Source organism: Enhydra lutris, unplaced genomic scaffold, assembly GCF_002288905.1.
Source record: "Enhydra lutris kenyoni isolate GAN:26980312 unplaced genomic scaffold, ASM228890v2 scaffoldscaffold12, whole genome shotgun sequence".
Lineage (NCBI taxonomy): Eukaryota > Metazoa > Chordata > Mammalia > Carnivora > Mustelidae > Enhydra > Enhydra lutris.
Window position 1 is genome coordinate 54804525 of NW_019154096.1, and position 17601 is coordinate 54822125.

Here is a 17601-nt window from a genome sequence, read left to right on the forward strand (position 1 = left end):
CCCCCCCCCCCCCCCCCCCCCCCCCCCCCCCCCGCAGAAGTCTGGTCCCTTCTCCCTCCAGCCGCCCCAGGGACCAGCCAGCACTCACTGATCTTCTCTAGCCTCTGGTCGCCATCCTTGAACAGTGCAAAGGTGGCCAGGACCAGTTTCCTGTGCATTTGCCAGTTGGCACCATGGTCTGCGAAGGCGATGCCTTTTTGGTTGTTAGACAGGATGTCCAGAGTCACCTTTGGAGAGCAGGAAAGGCTGGAGAATCAGACACTGCCCTTGCCCTGGGCCCCCCACACCCTTCCTGAGGGAAAAGGGAGGTACCTGCCATGCTGAGCCCCATGGGGGACACCCCTGCTCTACTCTGCCGTGACTGTTAGGCCTTGGTAGGGCAGGGCCCGAGACCCCTCTATGCCCAATTCCATCAGAGACACAGACTGAGGAGAAAAAAGGGACCCTGAATTAGAATGCAGGGGTTTTGGGGTTCAATGACAGAGTGGCCTGTGTTCTCTCTTACCACTTTCTGACCAGGGGAAGGCAGTCTTCAGATGGGATAAGCTCTCTGAATGGCGCCTGTCCTGGGGGCAGGAGCAGGTGGGCTGGTAGAGACAGGACTGCCCAGATGTCTGCCTCTCCCTGGGCCCTCTGGGCACTGCTGCAGATGTAGCAGCCTCTCCTCTTTCTGCCTTTCCATTGCAAGGCTGTGTGCCCACCAGAAGGCCCCACCTGGAGCATGCAGTCTGGACTTGGCCAAGCCACCTCTTCCCAGAGGGACTTCAAAGCATAAGGTCAAAGCCTCCCCTCTTTATATTCTGTGACCTGCAAGCCCCAGCTGCCTAGCGTTCTCCTTCCTCTCTGCTCCGGAGGGTTGGGAGTGAGGCCATTGGCCAGCAGACCTGGCTGACTTGTCCAAGGAAAAATGAATCAACCCTCGGCCCTGATCAGAGGTAAGTGGTTAGGAGGCCCTGCCTGGGGGGATCAAGGGCGTGCTCAGCAGCAAGGTGCTGGGATGGGGCTTGGCAGTATTCCCAGATGTATAGCTTCTCTCCTCCCCTAGGAGCATTACAGGAGGCTCGGCAGGATAGATCATCAGCATCCTTGAAATGCCAGCCTGTGTCAGCCCTGCTGTGGCCCCAGGCAGCTGGGGACAGCTCCAGAGAAACAGCAATCCCCATCCTCCAAAAGCCAGGGTACTTTTCCCTCATACCTTCCCAGAGAAGACAGTAGTCATTTTAATCCCATTTCCCATATGAAGAGTAGCACTCCTAAGGGCTATTAATGGGGCACTTGCTGCACTGGGCACTGGGCTCAGGGCTTGGCATATACTACCTCAGTTAATTAGGGAAGTCAGGACTCAGAGAGAACATCATCCATTTCCAGATGACAGCCCAGAAAATGAAATCTTCCTTTGATTCTTCCTGCCTGGTTTAGAGGCTGGGTAGGGTCTGAGGGGTGGAACCCCACCCACGGTCCTGTTAGTTTGTTTTAGGAAGAATTACAGGAGCCAGAAGGGTCATTCCAGGCATGGTCTTGGTGACCAACTGCAAAACCCCCTGGGGCTGGTGAGAGAGGAGAGGTAGTGAGCACTGCTTACCACTTGGGGCCGCCCAGAGAATTCCTTGCCTTTCTTGACAAGCACCTCCTTGGCCAGCTGGTGGTGGCCCACCATCACCGTAGTCTTGGTACCCATACGAAAGGAATAGATGGGGCCATATTTTTCCTGCAGCTTGAAGAAGTTCACGTGCGGGTGGCCACCTCTGGGGAGGAACGGCAGGCTGCCCACCAAGGGCAGGGATGGGAGGCTCCTAGGATATTTGGCACCGGAGCACTTTGCCTTGGGCCATAAGAAATAGGCAAGGGCGAACAGCAAAAAAGCCAGGAGCTCCCACATGGTGGCGGGGTGCCGGCAAACAGAACAGACAGCTATGGAGCGGAAGAACAGCAGCCAATGCTAGGGTGCAAGGAGGCCTTTTTAAGGGCTGTCCTGATCTTCACCTTGGCTCTGTGTTATCTCTTGCCTTGTGGAAATTTATCCTGGAGCCCGGCCAGGCCTGAGCCCTCTCCCAGAATCAGGAGAGGAAGGAGGAGTGGAGGCCTCCTCAAGGGCTGGCCCAACGCCAGGACAAACCCCTAAGAAGGGGGGCTGGGTAAGGGGAAGACAGCTGGTTCTCCCTCCCTGCAGTTCCCATCCATCAATGTCCACAGAGCGCACCAGCAGCAAGTGGTATCTGGGTCAGGAATCAAGGCTTGGGACTTTCCACGTTGTAAAATCAAAATCCATGAATAGATGATGTTGTCAGGAAGGTTACAGCCAGCAGGGACTGTCAGACATTTTATCCAGTCTTATTTAACAGCCAAAGAGTGTGATGCCTTCAAAGGTCAGTCTTGTATAAGGTCACACAAGACAGTGACAGAAAGGGGGAACCTGCATGGCACAGTCAGTTAAGCGTTCTGAGTCTTGATCTCAGCTCAGGTCTTGATCTCAGGGTCATTAGTTTGAGTCCCACATTGGGGTCCACGCTAGGCATGGAGCCCACTTTTAAAAAAATTATATGTATATGTACATATAATATTAATAACATTAATATTATAAATAGGAATATTACAAGTGTACACAAATATAAATCATATAATATGATAAATAATAAAATGTGATGTATAAATATTAAATAATATAACTATATATTATATAATAATATATGTAACATATTTTATAATATATTATAAACAATATATATACATATATATGACGCATCAAATTTGCCATTTTAATTTATAAAAATGTTTAAATTTTTTTTATTTGTTTGACAGAAACACAGCAAGAGAGGGAACACAGGCAGGGGGAGTGGGAGAAGGAGAAGCAGGCTTCCCACTGAGCAGGGAGTCTGACGTTAGACTTGACCCCAGGACCCTGGGACTATGACCTGAGCTGAAGGCAGATGATTCACAACTGAGCCACCCAGGCACCCTGCAACCCCCTCTAAAAAAAGATTTATTTATTTATTTATTTATTTACTTTTATGGGCCCAGCATGCTTCTGATGCGCAACTCTGCTCCTTTATTTACTTTTATAAAAATGCACCCCACCCCCGCTTTTTAAAAAAGATTTATTTATTCATTTAGTTTTATAAAAACGTTTAAAGTAAGCATAGAGCTCTATGCTTACTTTAAACATGGGACTTGAACTCAGAACCCCAAGATTGAGAGTTGCACACTCCACTGACTAAGCCAGCCAGGCGCCCCCCCCCCATTTTAACCATCTTAAGTGTACAATTCAATAACATTAAATATACACACAGGGTTATACGGCCATCACCACTATCTACTTCCAAGAGTTTTTCATACCCCAAACAGAAACTACCCATTAAGAAATAATCCCCATCTCCCCTTCCCTCCCATTCCTTGCCACCTCTAATCTACTTTGTCTCTATGAATATGCCCATTTCACGTAAATGGAGTCTTGCAGTATTGTTTTTTGTGTGTCTGGTTTATTTCACCTAGCATCATGTTTTCGAGGTTCATCCACGTGTCAGAACTCCATTGCTTTTTATGATTGATACTCCGTCACGTGGATATATTGCCTCTTGTTGATCCATTCATCAGTTATGGACACTTAGGCTGTTCTCCCCTTTTTGCTCTGCTAAAAAAAATGCTAAAAATGCTGCTATGAACACGTGTATACGAGGGTCTGTTTGAGTCTCTGTTTTCAATTCTTTGGGGGTATACCGGGAAGTGGAATTGCTAGGTCATGTGATCATCTGGTATTAACTTAAGTTTAAGTTCATGTGTTAAGTTTCGGTTTCCTCCTCTGTAAAGTGGGACTAAGAATGGAATCTACTTCCCAGGGTCATTGCAACTCAAGGGAGATCACACAGGTGGAAGTGTTGCCTGGCAGGAAGTAAGTGCTCACCTAATATCTATGCCTATCATCGTTGTACCAAATAGGCTTCCTGGTTTCTCTGAGCTCAAATTAGTAGATCTTCCTGACAAAGTTCTCCTCTTCTGCCGGAAACCTTCAGAGGCTCCATCAGTACTGATCAGTGATTTGAAATCACCGGGTGAAGTCACGGACATTCCTGGAGTCAGGCACCACAGAAGAGGTGAGCCCGCAGACAGGCATCCAGGACCCACTAAATGAGATTCACAAAGGTAGGAGATGGAATTTTTGCCCATCTCTGGGGGTGGTCTGCCAGTGTCTGTACTTTGAGGAGTACAAATTAGGGTGTGGGCTGCTGGAATGAATCAGGAAGGCAGCAGATAGGGGACCTCGTCATGAAGGTGAACTGGCAAAGCCTTGTAAGCTAGACTGGCTGGTTGCCCATTACTCCACATGTTCAAATGTGGGCCACCTGGGTGGCTCAGTCGGAGAAGTGACTGCCTTTGGCTCAGGTCATGATCCTGGGGTCCTGGGATCGATCCCTCCATCGGGTTCCCTGCTCAGCAGGGAGCCTACTTCTTCCTCTCCCTTTACCTGCCATTCACCCTGCTTTTATTCTTTCTCTTTCTCTCTCTCAAATAAATAAAAAAAATCTTAAAAAAAAAAGTGTTCAAATGTGATTCAGAGTTTTAAAAAATATTTTATTTATTTAAGAGAGATAGAGTTATCATATTATAAGAGTTACATGTGATAATTGCAGAAAATCTGGATAATGTGGGTAGCTCAAATTAAAAATCTGAAATGTGTGTGTGTTTTTTTTTAAACTAAAATGAGGTCATACTGCATTTGGGGGGCATGGATATTTTTCTTTTTTTAAATTATTATTATTTTTAATTTTATTTATTTATTTGACAGAAAGAGATCACAAGTAGGCAAAGAGGCAGGCAGAGAAAGAGGGGGAAGCAGGCTCCCCACTGAGCAGAGAGCCCAACGTGGGCCTCGATCCCAGGACCCATGAGATCATGACCTGAGCCAAAGGCAGAGGCTTAACCCACTGAGCCACCCAGGCTCCCCTATTTTTTGCTTTTTAAGGACTTTTCTACAGCATTACTTTTGGTAGCTGCCTGCTGTTCCATTGTGTGTATATCCTGCGGTTAGCATAGCTTATTTAACTGACCCTGTATTGTGGTGTTGGACATTTAGGTTGTTTCTGTTTGTCTTTGTTCTTCATCTAAACAACATTAAGCGAAAGCCTTGTAGTGAAAGCTTTGTGCATAATCATCAATATTTTCTTAGGATAGGGTTCTAAAGAGTGCTATTGTTACCCAAGGGCCAAGCATGTCTTTATTTTAAAGATTTTATTTTTTTAAATTTTTGTTTATTCTTTTAAAAAGACCTTATTTATTAGAGACCACATGAGCACAAAAGAGAGAATAAATGGGGGTGGGGAGCAGGGGGAGAAACAGGCTCCCCACTGAGCAGGGACCCCAACTTGGGGGATCGATCTCAAGACCCTGGGATCATGATCTGACCTGAAGGCAGATGCTTAACCAACTGAGCCACCCAGGCGCCCCAAGATTTTATTTACATTTATTTTTTTTAAAAGATTTTATTTATCCATTTGACAGACAGAGATCACAAGTAGGCAGAGAGGCAGGCAGAGAGAGAGAGAGGAGGAAGCAGGCTCCTTGAAGAGCAGAGAGCCCGATGTGGGGCTTGATGCCAGGACCCTGGGATCATGACCTGAGCCGATGGCAGAGGCTTTAACCCACTGAGCCACCCAGGCACCCCAAGATTTTATTTTTTTAAGTGATTTCCACATCCAATGTGGGGCTAGAACTTAGAACCCCAAGATCAGACTCATGTCCTCCACCAACTGAGCCAGCCGAAGGCACCCCATGCATGCATATTTTAAAGACCTTTGACATATACCGACTTATTTATCAGAGGCATTACATTAATAGATTTCTTGATATCTAACCATTTCTAGATTAGTAATAACTTATCCAGACCATCTTCTTTTAATACAGAATTGAATTCTCTTTGTATTACTTGGGATTTTATTTCTTTTTCATCTCTAATCATATGAAAAATTGAGTTGTGGTATTCCTACTTACGCATTGTCAAGTTTTGGTATCATGATTTTATTCACTTCATAAAGTTAGTAGAGAAACTTTCACCTTTTTCTACGTCCTTAAGCAAATTAAATAGCATGGAAGTGAACTATTCTTTGAAGTTCTAAAGCAAGGTGATGTGAAAAGTGTCAGGTCCCAGTGCCTTTTTCAGAGAGATGACTCCTTTACATAATTTTCCAATTTCTTCCATAGGCGTGGGACTCCTCAATTCTTCTGAGTCTCCTTGAGTTGATTTTGGCAATTAGTATTTCTTAAAATGTGCATTTTCTATTTTTTCTTGATTTGCCAAAGGTTTTATTGATCTTTTCAAAGAATCTCCCTTTGGATTTATTCGTCAAGTCTTTGATGACTGTTATTTTAATTTGGTTTCAATGTTGATGAATGATCGATGCAAAACATCCTGTGTGACTCTTATACCAGAATTCAGACTGAAAATTCATATGAATTCCATTTCCTTTGAATCCCTGTTTTCCTTTTTTCCCTTGTTCCTTGTCTAGACATAAGCCCCATTTGTCTAGACATAAGCTGAATTTATGACCTGGGAACTTCATTCTTAGGTATTTAAACAATAGCGTTTATGCATACCTCCACCAAAGGCGCATTCAAAAGCATTATTACACTGTTTGTAGTAATTCCAAACTAGGAAGAAACCCAAGTATTTATCAGTTGTTGAGTGGATAAATTGTCACACATCATACAGTGGGTGACAGAGATAACCCTGAATGAACGGCAGCCACGTGCACCAACGTGAATGAAACTCACAAACCTAAGATTGAGTGAAGAAACCAGACAGCTAAGAATGCAGTGTGTGATTTTATTTATGTAGATTTTAGAAACATAAAACGAAACTGTGGTTCTAGAATCAGGTGATGATCTAGAATCAGGTGATGATTACCCTGGCGGGTGGTTAAGTGACTGAAAGAGGAGGTAGGGTGGGGCTTCCGGGGAGGGGCTTCAGGTCGTGTTCTGTTGCTTGATCTGGGTGCTGGTAACACAGGTACATTCACTTTGAGATGGACCCTATTTATTTGAATACATGCTATACTTCAATACAAAGTTTACTTTAAAACACTGGGTGTCCGTAGACTCTGGGATCTTACTGAAATTGTACGCAAATTCTGCATGTATGTATAAATACATGTTTTTCTGGAGAAAGAATCCATGGCTTTCACCAGCTCTCAAAACACTGAGTTCTTGGCTTGAGGTTCCCTCTATCCTTACGCTCATCTCCATCTTGCTTTATGATTCTTCTACTCTACTGTCCTCCAATTGTGTCTTTCCTTCTCTCCAAAACCTTTCCCCGGAGCCCTTGGGTATTGTCCCTCTCTAAAACAAACACACTTCTTTGTTTTCCTTATTTATCTATAGAATATTTTCTCTATCTCCTGCCTTATCTCCACTGGACCCTTCTCTAGGACAGTCCTTTCCCTACTGTTTTCCCGAGTAAAGACACCTAATGTCCAGGTTATGCAATGGAGTTGATGTTCTCTTCCCTCCCCAAGGCCTCCAGACCACCAGTTCTCTACCATTGGGTGGAGCAGATTCTTGCTTGTTTTGTAGTTTCATACCTTTGTTATTGCCATTACTTACTGACCTCCTGTTGCTCATTTTCATTTAAGATTTAAGATCTGGGCACCCAACTCACATCTTTCCTCTCCAATCCCACCATCATCCCACATGACTTTAGAGTCCATGAGGGATGATCAGCCAACATCCCAACTTCCTTGTTCCTTTATCTCCTCAAATCCAAAGATTGTCACCCTTACTTCTACCTCAGTGACTCCTCTAAACTTCAAGCCCCATCCTCAACTCCATCTCTTTCATGCTTAGCAGATAATCTTACCTTTTACTTAAGAAATCTGAGAACACTGGAGTACCTGGCCGGCTCAGTTGGCAGAGCATGTGACTTTTGATCTCAAGGTTGTAAATTTGAGCCCCATGTTGGGTGCAGAGATTACTTAAAAATATAAAATCTTAAGAAAAAAAAAGTAATCTGAGACCATTAAGTTCAATCTCCCATAATTTCTACTTTATAGTTAGAGGGAAAGAATCACTACTCCTGTTTCTAATCAACTCCTCTGACAATTTGGCAAAGTAATGACTTTATTGAGCATTTACCATGTATTACATGTACTATCTCATTTAATTCTTTTAAAAAAATATTTTATTTATTTGACAGAGGAAGACACAGTGAGAGAGGAAACACAAGCAAGAAGAGTGGGAGAGGGAGAAGCAGTTTCCCCACTGAGCATGGATCCCGATGCGGGGCTCAATCTCAGGACCCCAGGATCATGACCTGAGCTAAAGGTAGCTGCCCAACGACTGAGCCACCTAGGTATCCCTCACTTAATTCTTTTTTTTTTTTTTAAGATTTTATTTATTTATTTCACAAAGACAGAAATCACAAGCAGGCAGAGAGGCAGGCAGAGAGAGAGAGAGAGGAGGAAGCAGGCTCTCTGCGAGCAGAGAGCCTGATGTGGGGCTCAATCCCAGGACCCTGAGATCATGACCTGAGCTGAAGGCAGAGGCTTTAACCCACTGAGCCACCCAGGCGCCCCTCCCTCACTTAATTCTTTTTTTTTTAAAGATTTTATTTATTATTTATTTGACAGAGAGAGATCACAAGCAGGCAGAGAGGCAGGCAGAGAGAGAGAGAGGAGGAAGCAGGCTCCCTGCGAGCAGAGAGCCTGATGCAGGGCTCGATCCCAGGACTCTGAGATCATGACCCAAGCCGAAGGCAGTGGCCCAATCCACTGAGCCACCCAGGCGCCCCCTCACTTAATTCTTATAACAACTCCATAAGGTGCTATAATTATGACCATTTCCATCTTACAGACGAGGAAACAGAAACAAAGACTTGCCCATGGAGAAGCTGGGATTTAAGCAGTCTAAAGCTCTTTGCTCTCAGCCGTGGTATTCTGCTTCTCCTAATATAAACTGAAACTACATACATACCTTTAGAACCAATAATTCCAACTCTAGGAATTTATCCTGAATGTGTCACACAGTTCAATGTACAAAACTAATCATTTCATGTTTATAACTGCCAGCAATACAAGCCCCATCAATAGGAGAGCAGAATAAAATGTAGTCAGAAAAAAGAAGAAATGTGCTTATTATTGAAAGATTTCCAAAATATATTGGTAGGTAAAAGAAGTAGAAATAAGAATATCATGTGGGTTGCCTGGGTGGCTCAGTCATTGGGCGTCTGTCTTCGGTTTAGGTCATGATCTGAGTCCTGGGATCAAGCCCCGCATTGGGTTCCGTGCTCGGCAGGAAGCCTGCTTCTCCGTCTCCCACTCCCCCTGCTTGTGTTCCCTCTCTCACTTGTGTCTCTCTCTTCAAACAAATAAGTAAATCTTTTAAAAAGGAAAAGAAATAAGAATAGCTTGTATTGAATGCTTCCATTTCTGTAAAAAAAAGGAAGAATATATGTGCTGTTTCATTTTATATGCATAAAATATCTCTGGAAGGGTAGACTGCAATGTTAAATCAATAATATAAGTTTCCACCTTAGGACTACAGAAGGAAAATCAGCATAAACCTAAAGCAAATAGAAGAATATAAATTATAAAAATTAAAGCAGAAGTCAATGAAATTTCAAACAGGAAAACAATAGAGGAAATTAATAAAACCTGAAGTTGGTTCTTCAATAAATCGATAAAGTTGACAAACCTCAAGCCAGGCAAACCTGGCTTTTTTTTTTTCTAGGAGAGAAGACATAAATAGCTAATATCAGAAATGAAAGAGGCACTATCACTACTGATCCCATAAACATAAAAAGAACAGTAAAGGAATACTATAGGCAACTCTATGCCCACAAATTTTGATATCTTAGATGAAATGGACCAATTTCTTGAAAACATAATCTGTCAAAACTCACACAAGATAGTCTGAATAGGTCTGTATCTATTAAAGTAATTGAATCAATAATGAGCAGTGCTTTAAAACAGGCCAGATGGCTTCATTGTTGAATTCTACCAAACATGTAAGGAAAAAAAATTACACCAATTCTCAACAATTTCTTACAAAATACAGAAGCAGAAGGAACACTTCCTCATTCATTCTATGTGGCCAGAATTTCCTTAATACCAAAACCAGATAGACGTTACAAGAGGGGCACCTAGGTGGCTCAGTCCATTAAGTATCTGCCTTCCACTTGGGTCATGATCTCAGGGTCCTGGGATTGAGCCCCGTGTCAGACTCCCTGCTTAGCAAGGAGTCTAATTCTCCCTCTCCTTCTGCTCCTCTCCCCACTTGTGTGTGCCCTCTCTCTCAAATAAATAAATAAAATCCTAAAAAAAAAGACATTACAAAAAGGAAGGCCAATATCTTTCATGAACACATACATAAAAATCCTCAACAAAATATTAGCAACTTAAATCTAACAATACATCAAAAGAATTATGTATCAAGACCAAGTGGGATTTATCTCTGGTATTCAGGCTGGTTCGGCATTAGAAAACCGGTCAATGTAATCTTCACATCAACAGGCTGAAAAAGAAAGATCATATATGCAGAAAATCATTTGACAAAATCCAACATCTATTCACAATAAGAACTCTAAGCAAACTAGGAATGGAGAGGAACTTCCCCAGATTCATAAAGAACAACTACAAGAACCCTATGGTTAATATAGTATTTATATTGTATTAGTGGTGAGAAACTAGATGATTTGCCCCTGAAGTGGGAAAAAGGCAAGGATGTCCTCTCTCACCACTTCTACTCAACATAGATCTGGAAGTCTTAGCTATGCAATAAAACAAAATAAACAGTATACAGATTGGGAAGGAAGAAATAAAACTGCCTTTGTTAGCAGATGATGTGATTATGTAGAAAATCCCAAAGAATAACAAAAAAACCCTCTGGCAACTAATAAGCCATTATAACAAAGTTGCAGGTTGCAAGTTTTTTATATACAAAAATCAATTGCTCCCTATATGTCAGCAATGAAGAATTGGAAATTTGAAATTAAAACACAATACCATTTATATTAACAAAAAACCAAAGTATTTAGGAATAAAATGTATTATGCACATATAATAAAACATTATATTTTATTGATAAAAATGACAACTATGACAAAACAAATTTTATTTTATTTTTTTAAAAGATTTTATTTATTTATTTGACACAATATCACAAGTAGGCAGAGAGGCAGGCAGAGAGAAAGAGAGGAGGAAGCAGGCTTCCTGCTGAGCAGAGAGCCCGATGCGGGGCTCGATCCCAGGACCCCGAGATCATGACCTGAGCCGAAGGCAGAGGCTTAACCCACTGAGCCACCCAGGCGTCCCGACAAAACAAATTTTAAAATATCTAAATAAATGGAGAGACATGCCATGTTCATGGATAGGAATGATCAGTATTGTAAGATGTCAGTTCTTCCCAATTTGATTTATAGATTCAGTGTAATCCTAATCAAAATCATAGCAAGTTATTTTGTAGGTGTTAACAAACTAATTCTCAAGTTTACATAGAAAGGTAATGGAGGGGGACCTGGCTGGCTCTGTTGGTAGAGTGTGTGACTTTTGGTCTTGGGGTTGTGGGCTTGAGCCCCATGTTGGGTGTAGAGATTACTTAAAAATAAAATCTTTTAAAAAATGGAAAAGCAAAAGACCCAGAATCGCCAACACAATACAGAAGAACAAAGTTGGAGGACTGACACTACCTGATTCAAGACTTACTGTAAAGCTGCAATAATCAAGACAGCGCGTTACTGGGAAAAACAGATAAATGGATCAGTGGAACAGAATAGAGAGCCCAGAAATAGAGACGAATGAAAATTCGTCTTTGATCTTTGATCTTTGACAAAGTAGCAGAGGCAATTGATCTTTGACAAAGTAGCAGAGGCAATTGAATGGAGAAAGGCTAGTTCCCTTAACAAATGATGCTGGAACAATGACATCCTTATGAGGAAGGAAAGAAGGAAAGAAGGAGGCAAGGAAGGAAGGAAGGAAAGAAAGAAAGAGGAAAGGATTACACAATAGACCTTACACCTTCCACAGAAGTTATTATCTAAAAGTGGATCATAGGGTGCCTGGGTGGCTCAGTGGGTTAAAGTCTCTGCCTTCAGCTCAGGTCATGATCCCAGATCATGGGATCCCAGGGATCGAGCCCCGCATCGGGCTCTCTGCTCAGCAGGGAGCCTGCTTCCCCCTCTCTCTGCCTGCCTCTCTGCCTACTTGTGATCTCTGTCTGTCAAATATATAAATAAAATCTTTAAAAAAATTTTTTTAAAAAGTGGCTCATAGACCTAAATGTCAAACAAAAACTATAAAACTGATAGAAGGTAACATAAGAGAAAATTCAGGGACCTTCAGTTTAGTGATGACTTTTTAGATACACACTGTAAGCATAATCCATAAAAGAAAAAAAAAAGATAAGTTGGACTCTCTTAAAATTTAAAACCACAGGGGTGCCTGGGTGGCTCAGTGGGTTAAAGCCTCTGCCTTCGGCTCAGGTCATGATCTCGGGGTCCTGGGATAGAGCCCCACATCGGGCTCTCTGCTCAGCAGGGAGCCTGCTTCCCCCTCTCTCTCTGCCTGCCTCTCTGCCTACTTGTGATCTCTCTCTCTGTCAAATAAATAAAATCTTTAAAAAAAAATTTAAAACCACATCACTAAAGTCACTGTTACAAAAATGAAACAAGGCACAGACTGGGAGACAATATTTGCAAAACGTATATTTGATAAAAGATTACTATCCAAAATATGCAAAGAACTCTGAAACCCAACAATAAGAAAACAACCCGATTTAAAAATGGGCGACAGATCTGAACAGACATCTCACCATAGATGATATATGGATGATAAATAAGCATATGAAAAGATACTTGATGTCATATATAATTAGGGAATTGCAAATTACAACAACAGTGAGACCCACTACACATGTATTAGAAGGGCTAATATCCCAAAAACTGACAATACCAGATGCTGACCAATGTGGAGTAACAGGAACTCTTATTTGTAGTCAGTGGGAATGCAACCACTTTGGAAGACAGTTTGGCAGTTTCTTGCAAAACTAAACATTCTTTTTTTTTTTTTTTAAAGATTTTATTTATCCATTTGATACAGAGCAAGAGATCACAAGTAGGCAGAGAGGCAGGCAGAGAGAGAAGGGGAAGCAGGTTCCCCGCTGAGCAGAGAGGCCCATGCGGGGCTCGATCCCAGGACCCCGAGATCACGCCCAACCCACTGAGCCACCCAGGCGCCCCCAAAACTAAACATTCTTATCATTTTATACACATTAGAATGGCTATTATATTTTTTAAAAACCCCAGAAAATAACAAGTATTGGTGAAAGCACAGAGAAATTGGAAACGTCATTCATTGCTGGTGGTGATGTAAAATGGTGCAGCTTCTGTGGAAAAGTATGATTGTTCCTCAAAATGTGAAACATAGAATTACTGTCTGAGCTAGCATTTCTATACCTACATATATGTCCAGAAGAATTGACAAGAGGAACTCAAATAGATACTTGTACACCAATGTTCACAGTAGCATTATTCACAATAGCCAAAAGGTGGAATCAACCCAAGAGTCCACCAACAGATGAATGGATGAACCAAATGTGTTATATACACACAAAATGGACTATTACTCAGCCATAAAAAAGAACGATGTTCTAAAACATGTTGCGACATGGATTAACTGAAAAACTTTTGCTAAGTGAAATAAGCTAGACACAGAAGGACAAATATTGTATGATTCCACTTGCAAGAGGCATCTAGAATAGATAAATTCATAGTGACATAAATCAGAATAGAGGTTACCAAGGGCTGGAGGGGAGGGGGAAATAGGAAGTAATTATTTAATAAGTACAGAGTCTCTGTCTGGGACAGTGAAAAAGTCTGGGAAATAGGGGCAGTGGCTATATCAGTACACTGTTATGTACTTAATACTACTGAATGGTCCACTAAAAAAATTGTTAAGATGGTAAACTTTATGTTATTTCTATTTTGTCGCCATAAAAAACATGACCCAGCAATTGTGCTCCTGGTTTTTAAGAAAATCAGTAGAAAATTTACGTCCACTTGAAACCTACACACAAATGTTTATAGCCTCTGTATTCATAATTGCAAAAAACTGGGAGAAACCATTCATTAATGGGCGAATGGATAAGCAAACTGTGGTACATTCATACAAAGGAATATTATTCTGTGATGAAAAGAAATGAGCTATCAAACCACAAAAAGACATGGGGAAGTTTAAATACACACTGTTTATTTAAAGAAGCTAGTCTGAAAAGGCCACATGCTGTATGGTTCCAAGTGATTGACAGTTTCAGAAAGGCAGACAGGGAGACAGGAAAAATGTCAGGGGTTGCCAGGGGCACAAGGGGAGGGAGGAGGGCTGAGTAGGTGGAGTCCAGGGAGTTTTTAGGGCACTAAAACTATTCTGCACGATACCGTAATAGTGGATACATGACATTTTGCATTTATCAGAACCCATAAAGCCCAAACAACACAAAAAGTGAATCCTAATGGAAAGTATGAGTTTTGTTTAGTAATAATGCATCAATATTGGTTCAGCAATTTAAACAAATATACCACAGGAATGCAAAATGTTATTAACAGGAAATTTTGAGTAAGGGAGAAAGAAGAGCCTCTTCACAGAACTGACTTTATTCTTTTGGACTCTGTGGAGATACTGTCTATTGAGGATGTGGGAGAGTCATATCCTTGGAATGGCCCTACAGAATACTTAACCTTGTGTCTGGGATGGCAGTAAACAGTCTAATTGCAACATATGAAACAGAACTCAGAAGCTACACAAGAAAATCTATCAACCTTGATGGAGCTGAAGTATAGCGTCTCTGGGTGTCGTGACAAATATTTATTGGTGTATCTTGCCCTTCTTCTTTAGGACTTTAGGAAGGGTACCAATATTGGTATATTGTTTTTCAAGCTGACTGTACTAGTGATAGCTTGGGGAAACTAACTTTTAATGTTAGTGTGATGATCATCTCTAGAAAAGCCCAGACTCAAGCAAGTTATTATTACTGGTAAGGGGAACATGCTAAGTTATAAATATAGACCCTGACATTAGGGGCACCTGGGCAACTGAGCCACCCAGGTGCCCCAGAATTATCATGTTTAACAGCAAAAATATTTATCAAACAATATACCACCAAACAAAAGGTCTTAAACCTTGTACAAAGACCTAGATTTCATAACTAAATGGTGCATTTCCAGACCCAAAGGTCTAATTACTTAATACAGAGATCCAGGCCTCGTGATCTTATACAGGTCCAGAAAGTGGACCTGTTGAACTGAGGATCCCTGGAATGCTGCCAATGAAGGTCTTCAAAATGATCTCGCTGGAACCTCTAGAATTATCAAAAACAATAAGACTATAGCTCAATATATGACATATAAAGACAAAACTGAATTTGCTTATCATAATAAAGGCAAGCAGGAAGTTTCTCTAAGCCAAATAGGCTGCTGAGCATAACAGAGTTTTGGGGAAGTATAAACTTCAGGGGTTGATGGACATAGGAAGGTTGATATTATCTATAGAAGTGTTACTTGGGTGAGACTGTTGCTGATTGGTTGGCATTCTGAGGGGTAATTTTGGCATGACTGACTGGATGACTGACTTTTCAGTAGTGACCCTGATTGCTTGATTTGTAAAAGGGATTAACTGAGGTTGGTTGTCATTAACTGATTGAACAGATTTCAAACAAGTTCTGGTGGTATATTAGTCTATTTCTGTATAACGATATTACCACAAACGGTGGCTTGAAACAACACACATTTATAGGGCTCCTGGGTGGCTCAGTGGGTTAAAGCCTCTGCCTTTGGCTCAGGTCATGATCCCAGGGTCCTGGGATCAAGCCCGGCATCAGGCTCTCTGCTCAGCAGGGAGCCTGCTTCCTCCTTGCACTCTCTCTCTGCCTGCCTCTCCGCCTACTTGTGATCTCTCTCGTTGTTAAATAAATAAAATCTTAAAAAACAAAACAAAACAGGAAAAAAAACCCCACACATTTATAGTTCCTGTGGGTCAGGAATCAAACTACAATTTTTCTGGGCCACCTACTTAGGGTCTCACAAGGCTGCTGCCATCAGGGTGTGAACCAGGGCTGGGTTCTCATCTGGAGGCTCAACTGGGTAAGGATCTATTTCCCCACTTGCCTGGCTGTTAGTAGTATTCAGTTCCTTTAGGCTGTTTGATTGAATGCTTATTTATTTATTTATTTATTTATTTATTGCTGGCTGTCAGCTGGAGGCTCATTTCTCAGTGACCAGAAGCAGTTCCTTGGCATGTGGAGTTCTCCAACATGGCCCCTTGCTTCTTCGCAGCCAGCAAAGGGGAAAGAGACTTCAGCAAGATGGGCCTGCGGTCTCTGTAATCACATAACCATGTATACACAATCATGTGTCTCCCATCACCTGTGCATACTCTATTGGTTAGAAGCAAGACACAGGTCCTGCCCACATGTAAGAGAAAGGGATCACAGAAGCATATGAACACCATAAGATGGGGATCATGGGGGCTACCCGTCAGTGGCCAGTCTGTCTACAACAGGTGGCTGTTACCATGGCTACATAGCAGTCTTTTCCTAAATTTGTGAGGATGGAGCAACTGGAGTCCCCCACACTGTTACCAGGAACACAAAATGGTAAAAACTTTGGGAAACGGTTTGGCAGGGTTTTTTTTTTTTTTTTTTAAGATCGTATTTATTTGTTTGAGAGAGAGAGACAGAGTATGAGTAGGGGGACAGACAAAGGGAGAGGGAGAAGCAGACTCCTTGCAGAGCAGGGAACCTGACACAAGGCTTGATCCCAGGACTCTGGGATCATGACCTGAGCCAAAGGCAGACATTCAACAGACTGAGTCACCCAGGTGCCCAGGCAGTTTTTTTAGGTATATTTATTTATTATTTTAGAGAGAGAGAGTGAGAAGGAGGAGGGGCAGAGGGAAAGGGAGAGGATCTTCAGCACACAACCCACTAAGCAAGAAGCCTGACACAGGGCTTGATCCCAAGACGCTGTGATTACAATTCTGCGGTCATGACCTGAGCTGAAACCAAGAGTTTGGAGGCCCAACCAATGAGCCACCGAGGCACCTCTGGCAGTTTCTTGAAACATTAAACACTTATATGACCCAGCCATTCCACTCCTAGATATTATCCAAGATAAATGAAAACAACCCAGAAAAGGACTTATATATGAATGCCATTGCAGCTTTATTTATAATAGCCCCAAAGTAGAAACAACCCAAATGTCCAGCCACAGGTGAATGGATGAACAAAATGAGATAGTCAAATGACAGAATGTTTCTCAGCAATAAAAAGGAACAGACAAGTGATACACACTACAATGCAGATAATTCTCAAAATCATTATGCTGAAAGAAGCTAGACAAAAAGGATATTTCCTGTATTATTTCCTGTATCATTCCAATTATGTAATATTCTAGAAACACAAATTAGTTTATAGTGTTAGGAAGCAGATTGGTTGTTGCTTACAACATGGACTGCAAATAGACACTTGGAAACTTCTGGGGGGTGATAAAAATATTCTGTATCTTAATTGTGGTAGTTCACAGGTGTGTACATCTGTCCCACTAATCAAAATGTACACTATAGAAGAAGATAG

General features: G+C 41.9%; 1 protein-coding gene across 1 annotated transcript in view; it reads right to left on the reverse strand.

Annotated features, from left to right (window-relative positions):
- LOC111145221 (steroid 17-alpha-hydroxylase/17,20 lyase) overlaps nt 1-1929 on the reverse strand; it is a 5889-nt gene extending 3960 nt beyond the window's left edge. Inside the window, exons 1-2 of the mRNA XM_022499982.1 lie at nt 1583-1929; nt 89-227 (exon numbers count right to left, since the gene is read on the reverse strand). Coding sequence (XP_022355690.1) covers nt 89-227; nt 1583-1879 — 436 coding nt within the window. The 5' untranslated portion in view covers nt 1880-1929. The remainder of the gene's footprint in view (nt 1-88; nt 228-1582) is intronic.
- Nucleotides 1930-17601: the final 15672 nt, after the last annotated feature.